Source organism: Cynocephalus volans, chromosome X, assembly GCF_027409185.1.
Source record: "Cynocephalus volans isolate mCynVol1 chromosome X, mCynVol1.pri, whole genome shotgun sequence".
In the NCBI taxonomy this organism is placed as follows: Eukaryota; Metazoa; Chordata; class Mammalia; order Dermoptera; family Cynocephalidae; genus Cynocephalus; species Cynocephalus volans.
This window is the reverse complement of record NC_084478.1, coordinates 146,094,966-146,112,785: the sequence shown is the minus strand read 5'-3', so window position 1 is coordinate 146,112,785 and position 17,820 is coordinate 146,094,966. Positions and strand designations below refer to the sequence as shown.

Sequence of the window (17,820 nt, the reverse complement as noted above, 5' to 3'; positions counted from 1 at the left end):
CATTAGTGCCTTTACCATATTAATCATAGTTATTTTAAAGTCCCTGTCTGATGATTGCAAAATCTGTGCCATATCTGAATGTGGTTATGATAATTGCTTTGTGTTTTCAGACTGTGCTTTTCTTGCCTTTTAACATAGCTTGTAGTTGTTTGTTAAAAGCAGGACAATTTTGAGTAATAAAAATTTGAAGTAATTAGACTTTTAATGTGAAGTTTTATGTTAATCTGGTTACGAGCTCGGCTATTTAATATTTGCTGTAGGTGTAGGTTCTAGAGGCTTCAGTTTCCTCTAGTGCCCTTGTTTTTTACTTTTTTCTCACGTATTGTTTTTGGGTTTCCCTAAAAACGCCTTCTTAAAATAGGGTCTATGTCTTTCAGCCCTCTCAGTTGTAATCTGCTGTTATTATACTTTAGACCTATTGATGTAAGGTGTAGGGGGAGTGAAAGTTACCTTATGATTAATCTTAGTATTTTATTGGGTATAAGTCCTTGGACTGTGACCCTCAGAAGTTTTTCTCCCCCTAGGTGTTTCAGGAAAGCTAGAGGGAGCTGGAGTTATCTAATTGCCCTTTCTCTAGGTATATCAGGCTTTGGTAAAATTGTTTTACTCTTGAAGAACAGGAATTTGCTATGGTGAATGCTCATGGTATACTTCAAAATTATTTCTTTTCCCTTTCTCCTGCCTGAAAAACAAGGAGATTTTTCTTGGATCTTCACTCTGAGAACTTTGTGTGGTTTTCCGGAGGCAAAATCCATAGAAGTGTGAGGGAATCCATAAGTCTGAGCCCCAGGAGTTTTTAACTCTCTAGGTAGTTCACATTCAGGCTCTAGGAACTCATCAGAATTACTTAAGCATTCCTACTAGTTTATAGCTCTAGTGGCTTGTGCTCCAGATAAGCTGATTTCAGTTGTGACTCTCTGTATTTGCACGTCTCCTCAGATTCCAACGTGGCAGTTTGTCCTGACCTCAATTCCCTGATGGGTCTAAGAAGAATCATTGATTATCAGTTATTCAGCTATTTTCTTGTTGTTGAGGATGAGAGTGACAGCTTCCAAGCTGTTTCCTTGTCAGAGCTGAAACCATAGTCTTCCAGTTTTCAAGGCTAAAACGTGTTGTAGAATTAGCAAAGGGGTCAGTATTAGATGACCTATATTCAAATTCAGGCCCTGGCATTTAACTAAAGGTATTGCCTTGTGTGAGCCACTTAACTTCTCTAAGCCTGTTTCCTTACCAGCAAAATAAAAAATAATTCCAAACACATATGATTATGTTAAAATTGAATGAGAGGGCAGATGTTAACAAGTTTACCACAGGTCCTGGCATATATTTTGCAGGTACCTTATAAATATTAGTTTTCCTTTTCCATTATGGTACCTGTGCTTGAAAATAAGAACTGTTTTGAGTCCAACCCATTATGAGACACTTATCCTAGGATCCTAAAAAGGTCTTCTTATAAATTATTTGCCATTCTTACAGTGCCAAAAAGCTGACTAAAAAACCCCCAAAACCTTGCTTCTGTAAGGACTGCCTTGTTCTGAACGGTTTGAAAGGAACTCCATGGTTTATTTAGTCCTCTCTTCTTCCAACCACAGGTATACTCTTTATCTTTTTTTTTTTTTTTTCTGATACCCAGCCTACTACTGAAAGGGTCCATAAAAACACATTTTTCTTCTGTCTGGGTCTGAATAGAGGAATATCAGTACTAAGTACTAAGGACAGTCGTTTTGCTACAGTGATAGGCTATATCTCCTGAGGGGTAGTAGAAGTTGTTGAACCATTTAAAGAGAGATAATAGCCAGATTGTACACTGCACCTATAAAAGCACATCTGGAGAATTGTGTCATTGTGTCCCTTCTTGAGCACATAATTTAAGGAGAAGATTGAATGCTGGGCATGTCATAAGCCTAACACTAGAGGATGGCCAAATAGTGGTGACTAGGATGGTGATGGAGGAATTTAGAAATTCTAGAAACCTTCCTATATTAGGATGTATATTAACTCAACTTATTAGATCTATTTATCTGCATTGCTTATCTTTCTATGTATAGTAAAAACAAATTAACTATTTTCTATTCAGTGCCAAATTTTTCCTGATAGCTCTTATTTTACATTGTTTGTTCCAATTTTTCCTGGACATAACTCTTGACTTCTTCCCAGGATAGACACTGAGGAAAGCCTCCCCTAGCCAGAGTGTACATTATTATCTGACCAGAAAATCAATGGGCTGAACTTCCTGGCAGTAATTCTAGCCCTTGACATCATTTCATGAAACCTTCAAGTTGCCAAGAAAAGCTGAGCATCACTTTTCACCTAGTGTTGGTTCCTATAAGTCCCCCAGGAGCCTTTGCTTGAGCAGGTATAGTTTGGTCTGTTGTCCTGTGATATAAGTAAGGGAGTTGTGCAAAACCCAGAGATGTGCTAAGTGGATTCCGAGCTATGGAAGTTGAAGTAGGGAGTACATGTGAGCTTGGGGTTCGATGTAAACCCCTAGCCCTTTCCCTTTGCAATGTGTTTTTTCTGCTGAAGAGTTCATGATCTTTTGTAATTTTCTTTTTTTATTGATCCAGCAGTGCTAGTCACAGAAGCTTTAAAAAAAGTTATGGTAGTACAGTCTATGGAATTTCCCTGTCATATATCTTACACATTAGAGAACGAATGCACTATGCTCAGGATAAAATTTGCCTTGTAGAGAATTCTTTCAGAGTTGCTTGGATCATTGAGATCTACAGGGGTGGTATCTCAGAAGCAGTCTTCTCCCTTCTCTTACTTCATGCTGCCCCAAGGCAAAGGTGTAAGTGTGACTCTACTTTGTTGGTCTTTGGGCTTTAATTTCTGCTAGTATATTTCATTTGGAGAGAGGAAGCCAATGGGAAAATAATGAGTTTAAAATAGAACTTAACTTCCTACAAAGGTTTTTGAGAATGTGTGTGTCGGCCATAGGTCTGAGGGTAGCTAGAGTGTAACCATCACTGGGAGACACTAGTTTGTGTTGATTGCTTCTACTTTACTGTGAGACTCTAGGAAAGTGCTTTAACTCTGCTGAGCCTCCATTTCATCATCTATAAAATGGGGATTGCAATAACAAGTTTAAAAGATCGTCATAAAAAGATGTCATAATATACTTGGAAATGTTTTGTAAACTCTAAACCACATGGCTTGTGAGTTCTTCTAAGATGAGGATGGTGTATCATTTATCTCCATCTCCCTAGCACTTATGTACCCCTAGTTCCTAGCACAAAGCCTAATATATAATAAATGAATGCTAGCAGAAATCAAAATTAATAAGCAGTTTTACATCTCCAAATTTCTGATGATTTAAAAAAATTCATTGATTTGTCCTTTGTATTGGGCTAGATGATGTCTTGGCCTTATCCAACTTTTAGATTCAAGGATTGAAAATAAAGTAGCATGTGGAGTTAGGAAGATTGGTATAAGATAGATAAACTTTCTAGGAATTGCTTAATGTTCTAAAGAAAAAACAAACAAATGAACATGCAGCAACTGATGGAAAAGAAAAGTATTTTCCAGGGTCACATAGCTGCAAAGTAGAAATAATGAACACAAAGTAGTGTCTCCTACTGACGGTTATACTCTAGCTGCCCTCAGACCTGTAGCCAACACACATATTCTCAAAAACCTATGTAAAATTTAATTTTTATTTAAAACTCATTATTTTCTCAAGTGGGCTTGGAAGCCCAGTAGAACTGCACTGGCATCTGGTCAACATTGCTGGGCATGTCATAAGCCCAAGGGAAGAATCTAGGGAGCATGTTCTACCTTGTAAGGAATCTGGGGTAGATGGTGGTGGCACAACCTAGAGCCCACTTTTGCCACAGATGACTGAAATGTTGGAGTAAGTGATCCCAAGGAGCTGTTGGAGGACAGTCTGAAACTGGTAATAATTTGATTTTTCAAGGCTCATGAATTGGCATCATTTGGAGTACATCTGTCATGGACCTTTGCACTTTGGAAAAAAAAAATGAAAGAAAGTACTAAGTTAATTTTAAATGTCTCGGGAAACTTGATTATTTTTGTTTGTTTTAAACTGTCTTAAATATATGTCTTGAAATATCTATTATTATGGTTGTTTTTCCTTCCCTCATATAAATGTGGAACTCTGATTATTTGGGATAAATTGTGTCTGAATTGTACCAGTTTGGAGAAAATGAGATGGCTACATTACTACTTTTCCTCTCAGACCAATGACACTAATTGGGCCTCATGCCAAGGGGTTGAGAAAGCAGATGTAATCATGAATTCGTGGTCTCTGTAGAGTAGATAAGGCTTCTACACCATGTGGAAGCTGAACTTACCAAGGATGCTTAACAGTTATCCTTCCAGATGTTCAGGTTGCAAATACCAGAGGTATTATTTTCAATATCAAATGTATAAGTAAATAAGTGCATGGATTATTTTTTCCATCCAGGTACCCATTCAGTGGATAAATTCCATTTCCAGTTCTGGCAATCTGTCAGATAGCTCCCTTTAAAGTTATCTGGAGAGAATCTACCAAAAACGATTGAATTCGTGATAATTTTTATTCTCAGCTAAGACCTTGCCTCTCCTTCAGGACTGAACAGGGTTAAATTGTTATGTGAGTTTATACAGTATATGGTTTATTGTCAAATATTTATCTCTGTCTAAAAATAAAATGTCCTGAAATATAATTTCTTTTTAACTGAATAAATCAATGAGAGAAAGAGAAATAACTTCTCATTTAGCCAATTTTTAATCAATATTTTCATGAAAGGCTGAAATGTTAACTGAATCCTGGCTTTTGTCATTTCAAATATAATTTGTGTATTTAAGAATTTATGTGCACATTAGACTTTGGACTTCATGTTTAGAAAGGAAAATTGATTTATAGGAGCAAACAACTGCAGGAGTACAGGCAATGCCAGAATTGAATGTGAGTCAATTATTTAAGGCAAATGGGACCTTAATCACCACAGCAATAGAGAAATCTCAAATTCAATTACACCCTGGATTTCTATGCTTTAATTTGTGGGCATTTCTGTATCTTTTATTTTACAGAGGCCTTTGAAATTGTTGTTCGCCATGCCAAGAATTACACCAATGCCATGTTCAAGAACAACTACCCGAGCCTGACCCCACAAGCTTTTGAGTTTGTGGGTGAATTTTTCACAGATGTCTCTCTCTACATCTTGGGTTCTGACATCAATGTGGATGACATGGTCAATGAATTGTTTGACAGCCTGTTTCCAGTCATCTATACCCAGCTAATGAACCCAGGCCTGCCTGAGTCAGCCTTAGACATCAATGAATGTCTCCGAGGAGCAAGACGTGACTTGAAAGTATTCGGAAATTTCCCCAAGCTTATTATGACCCAGGTTTCCAAGTCACTGCAAGTCACTAAGATCTTCCTTCAGGCCCTGAATCTCGGAATTGAAGTCATCAACACAACGGATCACCTGAAATTTAGTAAGGACTGTGGCCGAATGCTCACCAGAATGTGGTACTGCTCTTATTGCCAGGGACTGATGATGGTTAAGCCTTGTGGTGGTTACTGCAATGTGGTCATGCAAGGCTGTATGGCAGGTGTGGTGGAGATTGACAAGTACTGGAGAGAATACATTCTGTCTCTTGAAGAACTTGTGAATGGCATGTACAGAATCTACGACATGGAGAATGTACTACTTGGTCTCTTTTCAACAATCCATGATTCCATCCAGTATGTGCAGAAGAATGGAGGAAAGCTAACCACCACCGTGAGTACCAGTGTACAGTTTTCAGAGGATTTGGGCCTTATTGGGGTGGGGTGGCCTAGCCAGCAGTAGGTGCTAATGGAAAGAAGTAAGAGAAAAATTAGAGGGTGGGCAGGGATGACAGATGGACTGAGTGACCTCACAGAGCTAGGCAGTGCATTAAGACCACAAGCTATAGAGCCATAAAATCTGACTTTGAATTTTAGCTACACCCACTTCCTTGCTGTAGAACATTGGGGAGTCCTTTTATCTTTATGAGCCTCATTTTTTCTGATTCGTGAAATAGGGATAAAAAGAATATCTTCTTCATAGGAAATAACATGTTAAAACGTTTAGAATGTGTCCGGTACATGGTAAGTCTTCAATAATATGAGCTGTTATTACCATTATTGTCATTATCATAATCCTCGCGATGATCCTGTGAGGTGGGAGCTATTATCTCCATTTTATAAATGAGGAAACTGAAGCTTAGTGCAATTGCAACTTGCCCAAGGCACCCAACTGTAGTTAGTGGAAGAGCTGTGATTCAGAGATCAATCAGGTCTCCCTTTAATTTCGGTATCACTAATTTTTCTGATTCTGATTTCACTCTTGTGCTTTAATCATGTATATCACATTACCATTTTGAGTAGTGACTTTAAACACAAGACCCAGCTAGAACCCACTAACTAACCCTACACAAGAACATGAGCAAGGCAAAACATCCACTTTCCCCAACTGTTGTGTTTGTAGCATTGATTGTACCAGTCTAAGCCTGATGGGATTTGTGATGGGGGAAGGACAGTTCTGTAAGTGAGGCAGCAATTTGCTTGGTTTCAGACAGACATTGTTAGTAACAGAACCACAGGATGCACCCAATTCTAGAACATACAGAACGTACAGCCAAGAGCTACCAGCCAGATCTGCCTAAGGTAATGTCTGATTCCTGAATGCTGCCAGCTTTGTAGGAGAAAGTGGCAAAATAGTATAATACACTACCATTGTTGAGCTCCTACTACATCTCAGGTGCTCTGCTGGCCAGTTTACATAATATGAGTATTATTTCATAGTAACTCATGAGGTAGATCCTAATATTATCCCCATTCTACACAGGAGGAAATAAAGCTTAGAGAGGTTTAAATACCTTGCTCAAGATCTCAACGCTAGTTACATGGGAGGAGCTTAGATCCAAATGCAGGCTTGGTTGCCTTGGTTAACTAACGCCCTTAGTGTCTATACAATGCAACTACTACTTACTCTGAGCCATTGCTTATCCAGAATGTAGAGGGCAGATTTGGCCATTTAGCCTTGTTTTTAAACTCCAGAAGTGCAAAATAACAGGCATAATTGGTTTCTTTGGTGAGTTAAAGTAGGAAGGAGGACAGAAATGATGCAACCTTCAGCATAGCTACTTATGGAGCTTCTCTAATTGCCCCATTCACAATGTTGGTCATTTAAAACATATTTGCTGGGAAAATATTTCATAGTAAAATGAATGGAAATGTCCTAACGATGATGTTCTTCACTGGCTAATTATTACCTTGACTGCTTTATAATTCGAGGCCAGATTCTAGGGCCTTATGCAAAAGTAAATCTCACAAAACTGGAAAAATGAAAAGTAAGTGCATCCATATGTTCATTCACCTAATACTGACTGAGGGCCCACTATGTGTCAGACACAAAGCAAGGGTGCCAGGGGTGTGAAAATGTCTTCAGTAAGAGGAAAAATAAGAGGACAACGTTAAAGCAGGCTGCAGGAGTATTTAAAGGTTGACTTTGATCTTCGTCATTTGACAGCGACATAATTGATTTTGAAAACATGTATCCTCCTCTAGGACTTTTAAACATGAAAAATGAGGTGAAGAGCAGGTAAGGAATTAGGTTCACTGTTCTGATCAGGTGCTAGACATGAAGGTTTCTTTAATGAACATTTATTAAGCATCTGCTTTATGCACGGCACTTCGCTAGGTGCTGGGTATTCAAAACTACCCAAGTTATAGGTCTTAAGTCTTGAAAGGTCACAGTCTAGTTGGTAGAAAGACATATAAACCGAGTGAATTTCACCATAGTGAACACTTCACTATAATGTGAAAGTTGGGAGGGCCGTGAGAAATTAGCTAGTTCAATCTGATTGATTTACAAATGAAAAAAATAAAATTGGGGGAGGCTTGCCCACAGTTCTATAATCGATGGAAGAGCCAGAAGTAAAACCCAAGGTCTTCTGCTGCTACAGTCTAATACTCTTTCTGCTATACCAGTCTGTCCACCATTAGACACCCCCAGACTTTCACTCGAAAAGCTCCATTAGGATTTTGCAAAGACATAGTGAACTTACATTGGATAGCTGGGCTGCCAAACCTGTTGCATTTGAGGTGCGTGTGTGCACATGGGGTGTGTGTGTGTGAGAGACAGTACGTGCACACATGCGTGCATGAAGGAGGAATACATTTCATGTCACTATCATTCAGGAAGAAAGGCCTTGGCTGTCAAGAGGTGCTCAGTGATGCAGTCCCTTTCTGTTTTGCCCATTAAGGGCTTGATTGCTCCCAGCTCCCAGCTGGTTATGAGAGTGTGAAGTTTGCTGTCCCCAGGGAATACCTGAACTAAACCAGAAAACACACGTAAATTCTGCCTTGTTCCTGCTTTATGATCACCAACTCTAACTAATATGTACCAAATGGTAGGGGTAGGGAAATCATTGGCCAGCCCATACTCTGTACGGGCCAGAAAGAAGCTGAGCCATTTATGGGGTTGAGAGGAAGTGAAAGCTAGGTAGACTGCAGAACTCTGCTCATGTTAACACACCCAGAGAATGCCCCAAAGCAAAAGCTGGTTTAAAACTAAAGCATTAATGAGATTCTGCTGTAGCACCCTCTCCTTCCTGTTGTGATAAAATCTAAAAACCCTGCCCGTCAGTCCTGCTTGAGGTTCAGTTGTGGTGAGAAACCTCTTTAAAAATATGCTTTCCTTGAACTCTTTTGGTACAGCATTTTTACCTAGCTAAAAGCTGTGCCATGAGGTCTGCCACACAAGGATTTTGCCCAGTTGTTTTCATGGCTGCCACCAGATTATGAAGGTAATTTTGGTCTTCTAAGTAAATGTGGCACTGTTAAATATTTTTATAAGTATGGCTTGTTAGTGCTTTAGTTTTTCCTAGGATATTTCTCAATATTTCAGCATACCAAGTGAAGGCATGCAGGTGAATGTTGGGGTGTTGTCACTGGCAGCACCCCTGGAGATGGTAAAGCTTCTAGTTCCCAAACTTGGCTCGTCATTGAAATCACATGGGGAACTTGCTAAACGGATTCCTGGAGTTTACCCCTGGAGATCCCGATACCATAGATCTGTGGAGAGCCAAGAGAATTTTCCATTTGAAAAGTGCCCCAGTTGATTCTGATGCTCTCGTGGGAGCAAATCCAGCCACCTTGTTTGAAAGATAAAAAAGATAAGGTCCAGGGGTGTGAAGTGAATGGTCTAAGTTCCACAGACAGTTAGTGGCAAAGCCAAGACCTCATATTCATCATGTGTAAAATGGGGTTGATAAATGATAGGTTCAGAAACATGGCAAATTTTGCTAAGTCCCAGTCCAGTACTCCTTCTTAGTACATTATTTTAAGTACCAAATGGACAATGGGTTTTTCTTAAACTTATTTTTGAGTGCCAAGATCTCTTAATGTTGTTTTAGTCCAAAGGAAGTAAATAAACATAGTGTGTGAAATACATGTGTGTGCATACGTGGGGGGTGGGGGAAGAAGAGAGGGAAAGAGAAAGAGAAAATTTGTATTGAAAAGTCCAAGAAAGTATTAATGAGGGACTGTAAATAGATCCATTTTGACTCTTCATATACATTTGCAAACTAGGATAAATATCTTCGCCCCAAGTGAGTATTGAGTAGGTCATTAATATTTGAGTGAAAGTATCACTGTTAAGTTTATCAGCACATTATTAAATTCCACATCTTATACCTTGAAGCAACTGCAAATATGTACAGTTTGCAATACATATATTTTCAGCATTTTTGTTACACCCAAACTGTTGAATGCCACAGCTTCTTTTTAGAGTGCAATTGTTTTTATTCTGAAATCCATGTGATTGTTGTTACTATATACCTATGTATGGACTACAGGCATAGCCATTGCACATTTCACATATCATTCATTTCTTTAATGAGTAATAATCAGCATGTTGGATGTTTATCCCTCTTCCAGAAAGTTTCCCAAAACTTTCTGTGATTTTGTTTACTTTCGCTACCCCCCAAAGTAATTTCTCACATATCCTCTCATGGCTGTTTGCACTTTTGTTTTTCCACTTGAACTCATGTACTTTATTGATTCATCTCAGCATTTCTCAGCATTAGTGCTTTGTCTCCCACAATGTCATTACCTTGGCTTGTTATGTGCTTCATTGAATGTTGTGCGAAATTGCAACCTTTTCTACCACCACTATTTCTCCCCTTCTTTCCTCATTGTGATATTCATTTTTGCACCATCTGAAATAGGATTCATTTCAGGAAACATTGAGCATCCAATTGTGGAGGCACTATGATAGATGCTGAAAGATGACTATGACTCTGTTGCTGCCCTCTGAGGTCACTTGGCTAGTAGATGGCAGAGCTAGTATTTAAAGCTGGATCTGCCTCCAAGCTCATTCCCTTAACCATTTCTCTATATTGCTCTCCCAAATAGTTCCACTCTCTCTTCACCAGAATCTTTATTCCCCAAACAGGCTAAATAGGTTTTTATTATATTATTTAATATCCTGTATTACTCTCTACTGTTTCTTCATCATCAGTTTTTTAATTTATTCTCCCTCCTTGGAGTCTTTTGCTCTGGTATTTCCCAATGAAGTACTAAAAGGCATGATATTTTTTGTCTTCATAAAACTTAAAGGAACAGAGTAGTTTCTAGGAGAAGGGTTTGTGTAGGTGATGGAAGATCCAGTCACAGTCAGATGGCTTTGCCTAGAATCTGTATGAGCTGTGTCAGTGGTGAGGAATAAGGTATCTTCCAGTTGTAATGTCAGGAATCTGTCTGTTGGACCAACAGATAGATTTTAATGCATCTGCCTTTAGCTCTGGACATGAAAAGTACATCCAGATCTCCATTATGGAGTTTCCCTAGTAGTAACATTGCCTACTGAGAACCTAACATACTCTGGTATCCAAGTACATCCATTTCCTTGGCTAGGATTTCTGAAGATAGCCTCGGGGAAGTCAGTTTTTATTTATGTGTGCTAGGAAACTCTGGGGAAGATTCTCTTTGATCCTCAATAATAATTCACTCTATCAAATTCTTATATTTTGCTGTCAGTGTGAGTGACTGTAACTCATCAGAATTTCCAAGATTAGCCCTACCCTCCTCTCTGCTTTTGAAGGCTGAGGTTATTTCTCAGGTGTCAGAATGTCAGTGTTTTTCTCCTCATCCTATCACTTTGGACTTTCATTTTTTAGTCTCAGATAGAGATACCTTGTCTGAATTCATACAAGCTGTTTTCAGTACCAAGTGATTTGAAAGTGATAAAAGCAAGTTAATGACTCTCTACCTAGTTAGTGTGTGCTGGTCAGCATCTAGACCTGTGGGAAGCAACTTTACTTGCACGAGGTCCATTTTTGGAAACCCGAAAATGTTTACAGGCGGTTATCCTTTTTTCATTCACAATAAAAATAGCTTTGGTGATTCCCATGGCGAAAAGATATACAGATGCTCCTCAATTTATGATAGGATTATGTCCTGATAAACTCATTGTATGTCTGAAATATTGTGAGTCAAAAATGCACTTAATACTCTGCTAAACCCATCGTAAAGTCAAAAAACTGTAAGTCGAACCATTGTAAGTCAGGGACTACCTGTAGTTTTTAAACATAGATTACCTATTTATTGAAAGAATACAAATGAAAAACTTGGCACCACTTTTTAGGCACTAAATGTTAATTTCAGGACAAGTTTCATAAAGTGGTCACACAAGGGAAGCTTTTTAAAATGTTTCATCCAGAAATTATATATATTATGGGTCATATTAGGAAATTAAGTGGACTTTTTACAAATCTATAATTGCGGTGGTGCTCACAACACCGAGTCAAGAGGTAGTATCCCCATACCAGTTAATTAAAAAAAAAAAAAACAAAAAAAACAAAAAAAAAAAACAAATCTATAATTGCTTGCTCTCTGTCTTCCAAGGCTGTTCACTGTACAAAGATACTTAAAAAGGATGGTCTGGCACAAAGGGAAGTCAGTGCCGCTGTTTGTAAGACACACAGAAGCACAAGATCCATGGAGAACTGTCTTCCAACACATAGTCCCCCACCCTTGGTTGGCTGCAAGAGTCTCTCAAGTTCTCAGTGCTTTTGAAGGATCAGGCAAAGAAATCAGAAATTAGAAGACAATTAGCTCAGCCCTGACTCGTTGGCCAAAAGTCAGGGCTATGTGCCACCTGTTAGGGGGTAGCAGAAGGCACATCCAAAGACCATTTTCTCAGCTCTTCAGAAAAGACTTTAGAAAGAAGGTATCAAAGGGGCACCTGATTGTTGCCTCTCATTAGGAATAAACTCTGTTAGTTTTGAGCCTCCAGCTACTGCTCTATGGCTCTTTAGTTCAGTCTCTATGGCATCGTTTCCATGTTCTCCATGGCATGACCTCCTATGGCCTGATATTTGAGAACCTGTGTGCTCCCAGGATGACAGCGAGGGAGTCCAATATGCCTTCTTTAAAAAATGTTGGGTGGGCAGGGAATCAGAGTACAGTAAAAGCAGCCTTCTACCTCATGAGGGCAGAAAAGTCCCTGGATATTTGCTGTCTTCATTGCAAAAGCTGAAACTCCCCAGAAAACATGGAGTTATGTACCCAGTGTGATTCCTCTGTGATTCCTTTTTCCCCACTTGGAATAAGGTTATTCTTGGCAAATGTAGAGCTGCATCATGAACTCACAATAGTGCCACACAGGTAACCCTGGCTCCCTAACCTCTTATGCCTATGCATCTTGCTACCTTGCCCAGGTCTCTGGCAGAAAATGCTTTCTATCTTGGACCATTTCTTAAAAAGGACTAATCCTTATGCCCCAACCTTAAAAGTTGAAAACATATTTTGAACATCATAGAAGCATTTTTTTTTTTTAATGAAGTTGCACTGTAGTATAGTAATTTACTCAAGGGAGGGGACTATTTTAATATTTTGTGTAATAGGTTCACAAAAGGCCAAAATGACGAAATTCTGTGCAAATGTCTTCCAGAGTGTTGCAGCCTTTGCAAGATAAAATACAAACTTCATCATTACCAGCCGTCATGATTTTCTGAATGCTGAGTGCTGGGGACTGTACTAGGTCTTGTAGTTTACCATTCCTTTCCTTGTTGGTGGGAATCTTAATGGGGTAAAATAAATAACCTTTGTTTTGATGAAAGTACAGATTTCTTAATGTCCTTTTATCAGCACCGCACTCTCCCGAGTGAGCCACGGGCCGGCCCCCTTAATGTCCTTTTAAAATGTCCCTTTGGGAACTGCATAATTCAGCAAGGCGTCTTTCTTATTTCATAGGGGAGAGGGGGGAGGGAGGAAGGTTATTGTTGCCTCCTTACTACCCAATTCAAATCCTTTCTGAAGAATATTCAGAAAGTGAATTAATTTTTCCCTTTTTCATTCCACTCAGAATGCCTAAAACAGATAAAGTAGGAAGCAGAGTCATTATATTTGGGTGCTGTCTATTATCATTTACTGACTGAGAGTCTATCTAAGCCTTTCTGCTTTTTGCAGATAATTAATTTTGTTCCTAAATGTAGGAAAGAGTGATTGTAATCAGTATGTTTGTACTTTCAGCTACAAATAGAGCCCATCAAAGATATGCAATACAAATAAACCTCATAAAATATGCAGCCCAAGCACTGCTTGAAGTTAATGTGCTATCTTTTTTTCAGAAAAAAATTGTATGTATACTTTTTTAATGTCATTTCTTGTATTCTTATATAATTAATAGATGGACCCCTCTTTTTTTAAATCTCAAGCCTATGCTGTGAATTATTTTGATCATTAAATTTCATGTAGTAGAACTGAAGGAGACTTTGATTTGGCCACTTGTCAACATATTCACATTTCTGAGTTTTGGGAGTGGGTTTCTCTTGTGCGTCCAGAAAATTATGAATTATCAGATGTAAGTCAGAGGCTCAGTTGCATGGGATGAAACCTAAAAGCATGGTGTTTGTGAAGGAATTCCTCTGAACTCTTTTGGAAAGCTTTTGCCCTTTTATTCCAGCTGCTTGTCCCACGCCTCTGGCCAACTCCTGCTCTGAATGCATTCCTTCTTCCTCTCCTTCAAAATTGTATCTTGCTCCATGTCTCGTTCATTCAGGCCCTGCACTCAGGCCGGAGTGAAGGTGTTTGATCATGGTTCAGTCATCACAGGAAGCCCATTTCTGCTTCTGCTAGTTTCCTAATGCGTTCCCTCTCTGGAGAAACAAACCCACTTCACTTAGCAAAATTATTTATTGCTAGCAAACTCTTCGAAAGGGTTATTAAGCAAGGTGTAGATATCAGTCAATGTGATGCAGTTGTAAGGAGAAATGTTTTAAGTGTACACCTGCTAGGCATCATAAGGTGTAAAGAGTCTCAGTTCAGAAATCGGACCACAAGCTAGTGGCCTCGGAAAAGCAACTTCTTGGTATCCGTTTCTTAATTTATGCAGTGAGGAAGATTATGATGATAATGATGACAGTGATTACTTAGTAAGCCCTTGCTATGTGGTCCACACATTTATAAGCTCTTTACATGTTGACAAAAATCCTTATGAGAAACCATTTTCCTGGCTAAAGAACTGAGGCAGAGACAGTGGGTGGAAGTAGGTGCCAGCTATAAGCTCTCTACTTCTTTGCTGCAGGAATTTCTGAGGTGCGTCACCTGCACAGAGCCATTTCAAGTCTTAAAAAATATGGACAAGGCCTGACCTTGTCTTCAGGTGGTCGCAAGCTGACTCAGTTGGTGAGAATGAGGCAGGATGGGGAGCCAGAAGTTGTTAAGAGTCTTTTATTCTTGCCTCCTCTTTCAGTTATTCATCCCATTTCCTACATGTGGCCTTGAGAATTGCATGGAAACTTCCAAGGGGCTTAGCTTTTCTTCTCTGCTTTTCCTCATACTTGTGTTAATTAATCCTAATTAGATGCTTGGAGCTGTGATCTACACCAGTATCAGAACCTATTTAATTTACCTTTCTGTAAAAAAAATCCATTCTTGACAAGCTTAGTTTTAAAAGATACTTTAAAATATATATGGCACCTACATTTTCTCCCTTTCAGATCAGAAATCCAAAGAATGGTGAAATACCAAGCTCTGTGTCTTTCTAATTCTGCATTAAAACCTGTAATGATCTCTTCCCAAACATGGAAAGAGTTCCCTATTAACTGAGTTTCTAATTACTCAAATACTATTCCTCTTAACAAATTCTTATTGCAAAATGAATGGGTTTTCTGACTGTAGCAACCTCCTAGAAGATTTTTTTGAAGTTGTGAAAACTTTAAATCATCTTTGAGCAGTCTCTTCACAAGTTTTCTAGACATAAAGTACTCCAGACAAAAAAGCTGGTAACTAAACTAGTGTCTGGTTAAAAATAAAGCAATAATTGTGACAAATTGGTATAATCAAACTTGACAGATAGAAGCTATAGAATCCATGTTAGATTTCCTACCATATGCAAAGTATGTTAACAATTCCCAGATCACTGAGGGTGAAAGAATACACACTTATGGAAATATTTCCCTTACACATCTGTGTTTATCAAGCTTTAAAGTCTGTTTCCTCCCCCACCATTTCTCCTGAATCTGTAATATATTGATTTAAAAAAATTAATGCATGACTCAAACTGCTGTGCTCTAAAAGGCCCCATTCAGAATTGTCTAAGCTCTGGTTATCATTGGCCAAAGACTCTTTGAGATACCAGGAATAATAAATTACAACAAACATTCATTTTTAATGGCACCATAGAGATTTTTAAGAGTAAATCTTCGAGATGGACAGCTGAGTCGATACCCTGCACAGGAATGGGTCAGCTTGGCATTGCAAGGAGCAGAGGAAGAAAAGTTTGTGTGAAGTAGTAGAGCATGGGCTTCAGGAGTTAGGGTGTGAATCTCTACTCCACCATTCTTTATCTTAGTGACCTTGGACATGTTGTGCAATTTCCATGAGCCTTAGTTGCTTCATCTAGAATGGGGATAAAAATGCCAACCTCACAGAACCACTATAAAAATTAGCAAAAATGCCTAGCACATAGTAGCACTGTAAATTCTGACATATAACATGATGCATCTGATCTGTGAGACAAAGTAGACTTTTCTTCTTAGGTCTTTCCTCACATGGGAGCATTCATCTTTGGAATCCTCTTATTAGCAGCAGCATCATTGACAAATATTTACTGAGCTCCTGTGACAAAGGCCTTATGCCAGGAGCCGGCAACACAAATACCAGGAACCTGTTTCAGGAAGCTAAACCAGTTGGGTTGCAGAATTTATGGATTATTTCCTGATGTTAGGATGGCTCTTTCAGGAGAGGCTGCTTGTCCAGGTACTCCATACTTCTAAGGACTTGAGGTACCTGCTAGTCTTTTGCCCTCCAAGCTTGGTGTGCATTTGAACATGTTTATTCAGCCTGTAAGGCTGTAGGCCTTGGCTTCCATTTGCCCAGCCCTTGCCACTAATAACCATCAATCATGTTTCCCCAGATGTTTAGGTAGATTGATTCCCAGCCAGGCAGACCATGTTGAACACACAAGTTTCTGATGCTCACAGTGGTCTTCACAGAAGACTAATGATAAAGGGCAGTGTGATGGATCTGGATTCCCGATAAGGATTTTAGCATTCATCTGCTTTTGTTTGGGTTTAGTGCTGAAATCCTTGGGAGCAGAGGGAGGACTCAAGCTGTGTTTATAGCTCCTTTGTTTTGGAGTGTGAATTGTGTAGTATAATGCTAAATTGCTTTTGCTGAGTACCACTGTTAAATGATGATTAAACTTAGGTTGGTATAAAAATGAATAGGTGTCTATTCCATATCTTTGGGATAATTTAATGATATCCCCTTGTTTTAGATACTGTCCTTTTATTAGATCCCTAAATTTTTTGGTTTGTTCTTATCTATCCTGCCCACTCAGAGTCTTTTCCTCTTTGTAATGAGTGGCAGCTACCTTTCTGATTCTTGGGATTTAGACTATCACCATTTCTTTCACGGAAGGAAAGGGAGAAGGTAATAGAGGAAGAATTAAAGGGAGTTTAAGGGGAATGCGAGGAAGATGGAAAGTAAATCAGACCGCTTTAAAAACGATATTTTCCAGGTACAGGTCCTCTGAAGTATTTGCTTAATATAATCATTGTCCCACTCATGCTAGCACAATACAAATGTCACAGGTTCTAGATTTTTAAAAAAATACAGAAAAACACATTATGTCTCAACTGTGAGTCATTTGCATTTTTTTAAAGATCAAACGTCAGTATGTTTAGTATTTAGTATGTGAGACTACCATTCTCCTCTCCTCATCCCCTAGTATACAAAACCTTACATAGAGTAGGTGTTTAATTTTTCTCTTAAATCAAGGTAAAGGAGTATGGAGTTCATCCTTGGGATAGGGAGGAGCCATCTAGGGTGTAGAGAACATGAATCTCCACCTACAAAATCAGGGGTATAAGAAAGAGTGCATCTTTTATTTATTCATTTATTTTTTGGCCTTTTTTTGTTTTATAGTAGACTTTATTCTTTAGAGCATTTTTAGGCTCATAGCAAAATTCAGCAGAAGTTACACAGAGTTCCCATACATCCCCTGCCTGCACACATGTACAACCTCCCTCACTAGCAACATCCCACACCAAAGTAACACATTTATTACAATTGATGAGCCTACATTGCCACATTATTGTCACCCAAAGTCCATATTTTATATGAGGGTTCACTCTTGCTGTTATACATTCTTTAGGTTTTGACAAATATATAATGACATGTATCAGCCATTAAAGTGTCATATAGAATCATTTCACTACTCTAAAAATTTCTGTGCCCCACATGTTCATTCCTTCCTCCCCACTAGCTACTGGAAATTACTGATCTTTTTACTGTCTCCAGGTTTTTGCCTTTTCCAGAATGTCATGTAGTTGGAA

At 38.8% G+C, this 17,820-nt stretch overlaps 1 protein-coding gene across 3 annotated transcripts in view; it reads left to right on the top strand.

The window, feature by feature from the left end:
- Positions 1–17,820, top strand: part of GPC3 (glypican 3) — a 423,767-nt gene that overhangs the window by 222,153 nt on the left and 183,794 nt on the right. For all 3 annotated transcript variants that reach the window (XM_063083954.1, XM_063083953.1, XM_063083952.1), the window contains one exon: positions 5,035–5,729. In XM_063083954.1, coding sequence (XP_062940024.1) covers positions 5,035–5,729 — 695 coding nt within the window. The remainder of the gene's footprint in view (positions 1–5,034; positions 5,730–17,820) is intronic.